We start from the raw sequence: 8,496 nt of genomic DNA on the forward strand, positions 1-8,496 counted from the left end.
TTAACGTGCTTGGCTCATTGCACCTGGGTACCCATAACATGATAAATTGCCATATACAATCTACATACAAACATAACATGGCGCTGCATATTCTCCTCTATTTGTTGTTGTTCTTGTAGTATTGGACTTTATGTTATTTCGTTTGTTTTAATTTTCGATTTGTTTTTTGCGAATTTTTGCAAAAATATATTTTTATTAAAATCCCTAAAGGATTTAAACAGTATTAAAAATTTTACATAAAAATTAATTCAGTTTCTTTTTTTGCGCTCTCTTGTTTATAAAACAATATAATGCCGCCATACAAATGTTTTGAAAATAATTCAAAAATTCAAATAAATAACGTTATTATTTTAAAATGCAAAACAGGCCGGCTTTAACAATGACAGACGAACACATGTAGCCAATTTGTAAATACTTTTTAATTAAAAAAATATATGTAAAATATGTTAATAAAATATTACATAATTTATTATACACAAAGGGAAAATAAGGTTTTAAAATCAGTACAAAGTGAATTTAAAAATATATATTTTTTAAATTTTAATTACCCAAATCAAATAATAAATTGGGGAAACACAACGATTTATTTTGCATATATATTTATTTATTTTTTCCAAAATCTGCTGAATTTTTGTGTAAATATACATACACATAGTAAATTTTATTGTAAATAACTTTGTTTAAATTTAGACATTTTTACCAACACTTAGTGTGTATCTAAATGTGTGAGAATCACTAAATTTTTTTTTAACAAATAAATCTGCATTTCTATATGTTTGTGTATATTTTATTTATTTCAATTGTTTAATTTTTATGATTTTAATCGGACAAATTTATATGACTCTCTATAGGAAACTCCAAAAAATTTCAAAAACAACAACAAAACAATCAAGGTACAAACTATTTACCAAAAAAAAAAAAAAGAAACTCAAATATATTCAACTAAAACTAGTAAACAGAAGATGGACGGACATAAAAACCAACATAAAACTATGGAGAATAAATAATAGAAACTCTCTAGACAGATAAACAAAAACTAAATAGATTTGTGTTCAGACCCTGCAGATCAAGTCGATTGCAAGCCCAAAAATTCCCACAGTCAAACTTAAGCTATATTATTGTCAGTCCAAAATCAGCCTTTAGTCAGCCTATAGTCAGCGTATAGTGGATACTATAGTCATCCAATAGTGTAGACTATAGTCATCCAATAGTGGAGACTATAGTAAGCCTATAGTGGAGACTACAGTCAGCCTATAGTGGAGACTATAGTCAGCCTATAGAGTAGACTATAGTCAGCCTATAGTGCACACTATAGAAAGACTATAATGTACACTATAGTCAGCGTATAGTGGACACTATAGACAGCCTATAATGCACACTATAGTCAGCCTATAGTGCACACTATAGTCAGCGTATAGTGCAGACTATGGTCAGCCTTTAGTTCACACTATTATCAGCATATAGTCAGCCTATAGTGCAGACTATAGTCAGTCTATAGTGCAGACTATAGTCAGCCTATAGTACAGACTATAATCAGATATAGTGCAGACTATAGTCAGCCTTTAGTGAAGACTATAGTTAGTCTTTAGTGTAGACTATGGTACAGACTATAATCAGCATATAGTGCAGACTATAGTCATTCTATAGTACAGACTATAGTCAGCTTATAGTGAAGACTATATAGTCAGTCTTTAATGCAGACTATAATCATCCTATAGTACAGCCTATAGTGCAGACTATAATCAGCCTATAGTGCAGACAATTGTCAGCCTGTAGAGCAGACTATAGTCAGCATATATTGCAGACTATAGTTAGCCTATAGTGCAGACTATAGTCAGCCTATAGTGGAGACTATAGTCAGCATATAGTTCAGGCAATAGTCAGCATATAGGGCAGTCTATTGTCAGCCTATAGTGCAGACTATTGTCAGCCTATAGTGCAGACTATAGTAGCCTATAATGCAGACTATAGTCAGCATGCTCACTATATTCTGACAATAGTCAGTTTACAGTCCAAATGATAGTTAGTCTATAGCTCAGACTATATCAATACTTATAATAATCCGAAGTCAAACCCATATGGAATCAGACGTCTAGACTATAGTTAATCCACTCTTTAATATAGTTAATTCACTCTTTTATAAATTATAGACAGTCTACGGACTAAAGTAAGTATATAGTCCAGGCTAAAGTCAATCTGAAGTCCACATAGTCAACCTAGAGCGCAGACTATAGTACAGAATATAATCAGTCTTTAGTCTTTAAAGTGTCAGTCCATGAACCTGTCTCTAACCTAGATAATATTCTGTCTATGTTGATACTGGCCCAAGGTCTGCCGAGTATAATTTTGAATACTTAATCTACGTTTATATAACACATACATTTAAACCATTAAAACCGCCACATGCAATAGATTTGATTTCTGTCGCTGTTGTTTTTGACCCTTTGGTTTTAGTTTGTTTTTGGCAACTGCCATGCCGAGCATCATTTGTTTGATGCATGAACAGAAAAAAAAAATAAAAAAAAGAAATCAACATCAACTGAGTTAGATAGACATGAAGACAGAACGAGAGAGACAGCCGGACAGACAGACAGACGAAATGTTAGTTAGATTGGTCGGGCCTATGTACATATAGATAGTCAAAGGCTTAAACAAATAAACCAAATTTGTCGTTTGTTAAAATTTTACAAAATGTTGATGGTGTTGGTCAACAAAAACGAATATCAGAAAAACAAAATTGAGTTAAAAAAATAGACAAACAAAAAAAAAAAACAAAAACATTGGCAATAGTACGATGGCAGCAATCACGGCCAACTCAAATGCAGACAAATAACCAAACAAACCCATACAGTAGCATTAGCAATAGCATCAGCATCTGGGTTGATTCATAATTTTAACGCTAGTTGCAATAATAAATTCATTTGTGACTTTGTGGAAATGTTGTATATTTGTTATTGGTATTTGCCATGTTGCATTGTTTGTTTGTTTGTTGGCTGGTTGGTTGGTTGATTCCAGCGAGTTTGTTTTGTGGGACCTGTATGTAAACTCTTGACAGTCGATTTTTTTCTTATTTGGTCTTCATGCTGCCATTGTTGACTAAAATGTTGATGCACATATGCATTTAAAAACTAACTACTATTATTAGGGTAATTTAGGTAAGGCAGCAAAATCTCTTTAATATTTCCAAACTAACCCTTTCATTTTGCTATTGCTGTAATTCGTCTTATTGGAATATAAATAGACTTCTTTTCCTTTTTTATTTCAATTTTGCCGTGTGCCATGATTACCCTTATTATTTAACTCCCCATTAGACCACAATTGGTTTGCTTTAGTTTCCCTTGTAATATCACTCACTCCTTGGAGTGGTAGAAGTTAAAGCAAAAATGCTTTTGTGCATATTTTCGACTAAAATGTTTTATTGAATTGTTTATTTGAAACCATTGTTGTTTGTCTGGTTGTTTATTTGTTCGTTTTAACGTTTGTTTTTAAATAGAAAGACCCTTAGGCTGTTTTTGGTCTTTAAACTAAAAAAATATATATGTTTAACAAACGACCAGAAAAAACATCATGATTTATTTTAAGCATAATTGAGTTGTTAACGGATTTTGTTTTAAATATTTGCGTTTATAAATTGCTACACATTTTGATTTGTTTGAGAAAGCATTTAAATGGAAAAAATATGCTTTTTTAAAGGGGAAACAATAAAACAATTTTATTGTTATTATTTCAAAATTAAACGAAAATCTTTAAACAAAAATACCTTAAATTTGTCAAAATATGAGTCTTCAAAAGTACCTTTCAGATAATATTCTTAAACGTATACGAGGTATATCTAATAGTCGTGGTTGTCATATCTGACCTTATGTGTGCCCTCACCATAAGCATTCAGAATACATTAAGTTTTAAGTTCTTATAAATCGCTACTGAAACCGGTAGATATTTATTTTATTTTGTAAATTTTACTTTAATTTATTACTCTGAATACACATAAAAACCGCTAAAAATTGATTTTATTTTAATTGTTTAAATTTATTTTTATTATTATTTATAGGTCAATGGTGGCAGTTTAGCTGAACAAGCTGGCTTAATGCCCGGTGATGCTGTAATTAAAATTAACGATGTCGATGTTTTCAATCTACGCCACAAAGATGCCCAAGATATTGTTGTACGTTCCGGCAATAACTTTGTTATGACTGTACAAAGGTAATTGAATAGTAATAAATGTAAACAAAAATTTAATTAAAAATTTAAGCCAGGAATTAAGAGAAAATTGTCATCAAATTTTCCAATTCTAAATTGTCCAATGCCAGGCATGAAAAATGTCATACATTAGTACCTTGAAGACGAATTTCACCACTTATTTGGTGCTTATTCTACTTATCAAATTATGAAAAATAGTCCTTATAGCAGCCAATATATAGTCTAGTCTAAAGTCTAGTCTATAGTCTAGTCTATAGTCTAGTCTATAGTCTAGTCTATAGTCTAGTCTATAGTCTAGTCTATAGTCTAGTCTATAGTCTAGTCTATAGTCTAGTCTATAGTCTAGTCTATAGTCTAGTCTATAGTCTAGTCTATAGTCTAGTCTATAGTCTAGTCTATAGTCTAGTCTATAGTCTAGTTTATAGTCTAGTCTATAGTCTAGTCTATAGTCTAGTCTGTAGTCTGGTCTATAGACTAGTCTATAGTCTGGTCTATAGTCTAGTCTATAGTCTAGTTTATAGTTTAGTCTAAAGTCTGAAGTTTTAATTCTTTAGTAATATTCGGAGATTGTCCAATGGTTGGTCAAGCTCATTTACCCTCACTAGACAAGAAATAAAACTAGAAATTATTTGCATTATAATATTTCACTTAATCCCTAGGCTTTTCTAAATTGTTTCTGTTACTAGTTTTTTCCAAAATTTCTTTAATTATTTGCTTACATTATTTTTCCTTTGATTAATCAAATACCTCTAAATTAACCGATTAATTCAAATTTATTTACACTTAACATATAAACTGCTTAAATTATTATAATTATAAGTTAATTTTAATACAAATGGTATTTATCCTGTTTTTATCATTTTCACAGAGGTGGTTCTACCTGGCGTCCACATGTTCAACCCACTGGTCAAATGCCCCAACCCAATTCACCTTATTTGCAAACAGTGACGAAAACTTCTTTGGCTCACAAACAGCAAGAGTCCCAACATATCGGCTGTGGCTATAATAATGCGGCCAAACCTTTTGTAAGTTCATATTAATGATAATACATAAGCTAACCAACAAATAATAAATTAAACACCACCATGACCCCATAAAGCAAGACTAACAATAAACCCTTTTTTTGGTGCTGAACTTTAGCACAACTCAATATTCATTATACTAATCCTTTTTGTGTAGTCCAAAAAAAAAATGTAGTACTATACTTTTCATTTATATACATATTTTTATGCTGACTGACCTCTTAGTCGTTTTAGTGTTTATACTGTTTTGACCTTTTTCCCCTCGCTTTATTTTCTTTTTTTGCAATATAATCATGTAAATTAGCTTTAGTTTTTTTTTTTTTTGCTGTTTTCTTCATAAAGTGCTAAAAATCTCTCTTTCACATTTGAAAAGGGTTTCAAAATATAGACAAAGATATTTATATACTTATGTGTGTGTTTGTAATATATACATTTTCATAAATACCCTTAAGGATTATAAATGTATATAAGAGTGTTATTTCCTTCCTGACTTCCTTCACCTAACATCATTATCTTTGTATTTTGAACAATTCCAATATATTATGACATTTTAATAAAATTACATGACAAATGATTGAAATTTTCTACAATATTTTTGTTTGATTTACTTGTCTTATGTCCTTTTTCATGACTACTACTTCCTTAGGTCCTTAGTAGTTTCCCTTTTGTCAAGGATATCACTCAATATCCCTGTGGTATTTATTGTTTTTCTTTGTTTTTCTTCCATTTATTGTCTTAGAGCAGCCGTTACATGGTTTGGTTGACAGATATTTGTATTTTTTCTGTGTTTGAAAAGTGTCAAAATATGAAATATGCATTATATCCCTTTGGGGCCAGCAAATAATACTTAAATATTTAATGTATTGGGATTCGTTTGTGTATTTAAAGGATTATTAATATTGCTGTTATTATTAGTTTTATTCAAAAAGGGATATTAAATAAATATGAAAATAAATTGTTTTATATTATCAATTTACATAAATAGTTTTCTATAATTTAATGTATGAAGAAGTTCAATTCAATATCATAATACTTATCCCTAAAAGTGTTTCTCCTCTGTGAGCATAATAGTTATTGAGTATTAACAGTTTTAACACTCACATACTGTTCTACTTATACTCTTTCTTACTCCTAACTATTTATTGAGCATAATAATTGATTACTTACCTCGCCAGTAGCTGGCTAACGACTGTTTATCTTTTTCATTTAGCAATTGTTTAAATACTCTTTTATATGCTCTTTTTCAAATACACTCTTCTTTTTTAAGCTCATCTAAGCATGTAATTAAATCGAAAAAACTTTATCTTAGAGCTTTTAGAGAAAAGAAAAACTATTCAAAGTGCTTAGCAGCAATTACTTAAAACTTTCAAACGCAATTTTTAAATCCCTTTATAGTTCAACATTTATTAACTTTCGAAAAAAAGTTAAATAAAATAAATATAAATATGAGTAAATATCAGAAAAAAAGAGAATAAAATAATAATTTTATCACTTTACAAAAGCAATGTAGAACAGTCAAACAGAAACTTGTAACTTTATTTTCATGCTGTTGATTACTTTGCTCTTGGGCATATTTCCTTTTTCTCTTCCATTCGCTTTCAGTTTAAGTTAAAATACTTTATGACCTTATTTCTTTAGAGAGAAGGAATATAAACAGAAACCATATTATCATCTAATAAACTTTTAACATTATAAAGCGCTGTGTGTGTTTTTTTTTTTTATTTTTATAAAATATTTTACTGATTTTATTCCTGTTATTTTATTCTGTTTATCTTTTAGAATTTTATTTATCATTTATTTAATAATTTTTCAACTTTCATTTATTCTCATCTAGGGCAATGGCGTTGATGGCAACGTTAAGAGTATTGTCAATAAACAATACAACAGCCCAGTTGGCATTTATAGCGATGAATCTATTGCAGAAACCCTCTCGGCTCAGGCTGAAGTATTGGCTGGTGGTGTCCTTGGGTAAGTTTTGAAAACAAACAAAAAAATATATATCGAAAAAAAGTTATAGTAAATTTGATATAGTTTTTGCTTAAGTTTTTATAAACTTGCACACTTGTTAATAATTTTCAATTTGTGTTACAAAAGTCTTTAAAACATTGTAAGTTATTTTGGAAATTTTTGTTACATCAGACAAGAGAAAAACTTCAAAAAATTTTCTATTTTTTTTTTTTTTTTTTTTTTTTTGTAATAGTTTAGTTTTTTAGAGGAAGATGATTTCTTTAATAATGGAAGTTAAATAGAGGAGGAATGTTCCCTAAAATAGATACGAATATTAGGTGCCGAATTACTACATACCTTATCGATAAAGCGTTCGTAATAAGCTCTAGATATGTCAATTTTCCAGGAAAGTATTGGTAGAATTACCGTCCCATTGTTCCTTCTATGCGACCTACGTGAGAGTCTCACCATTCTTCGGCTACGTTGAAAACGTGTTCCTTTCAAATTACAAAACTAAGATGATTTTTAACGATCTTGATCAATGTTGAGGTAGCACTTGTACATAAAAATAGTTTCATATCATTTAAAACTCATGTATATGTATACGCGAGGTGGATCGGTAAAGTTGCCAAACGGAGAAAATTTCGATTCAAATTGAAATGTAGAATAGGGGCCATTAGCTTTATAGAACGATTGCGTATAAAGTTCGAATTCAGTTCTAACTGTAAATGTTTGGACTGAATTTAAACTTTCTCTAAGCCCTTTTATGCAGAGCTTTAGTAAATATGATTCATCAAGTAGTTTGTGTGTCATTAAGGAATTTTGAGATTTTAGGTCTCCTTAGTCTCATATTATACGACCTAGTTTTAATGGGTCAACTATATTACACTTCTGTGAAAGTTTTTTTAGAACTATCTGTCTGTATTGAACTGAAGTAGTTGGATAATAGGTCTTTCATGAAAATTTCTGATATACTAAAATGATGATTCCATCGTTTATTGTTCCCAATAGCAAAAGATATTTCGATGAATCAAAAATGGTCGTTCATGAAAATTTCGATAAAAGCTCCAAAAGAGATAAGTTAGGAGATTACAGATAGTTCCAACTGCTGAAATAGTAATTACATTATTTCGACTTTAGATCAATCAGCGTTTGTTTTCAAAACTATTAGTTTTCAGCAAAGCAAAGTATTAGATTAGAGATAATTGATAATATCTACAGATCGTTCCAACTGCTGAAATAGTAAAATCAATAGTTCGATCAGCGTTTGTTCTCAGAATTATCAGTTTTCAGCAAAGCAATGTATTAGATTAGAGATAATTGATAA

General features: G+C 29.9%; 1 protein-coding gene across 18 annotated transcripts in view; it reads left to right on the forward strand.

Annotated features, from left to right (window-relative positions):
• Positions 1-8,496, forward strand: part of LOC111675065 (PDZ and LIM domain protein Zasp) — a 205,168-nt gene that overhangs the window by 148,172 nt on the left and 48,500 nt on the right. For all 18 annotated transcript variants that reach the window (XM_046953594.1, XM_046953595.1, XM_046953580.1 and 15 more), the window contains exons 4-6: positions 4,052-4,203; positions 5,069-5,225; positions 7,057-7,190. In XM_046953594.1, the coding sequence (XP_046809550.1) occupies positions 4,052-4,203; positions 5,069-5,225; positions 7,057-7,190 (443 nt within the window). The remainder of the gene's footprint in view (positions 1-4,051; positions 4,204-5,068; positions 5,226-7,056; positions 7,191-8,496) is intronic.

Source organism: Lucilia cuprina, chromosome 6 (genome assembly GCF_022045245.1).
Source record: "Lucilia cuprina isolate Lc7/37 chromosome 6, ASM2204524v1, whole genome shotgun sequence".
Lineage (NCBI taxonomy): Eukaryota > Metazoa > Arthropoda > Insecta > Diptera > Calliphoridae > Lucilia > Lucilia cuprina.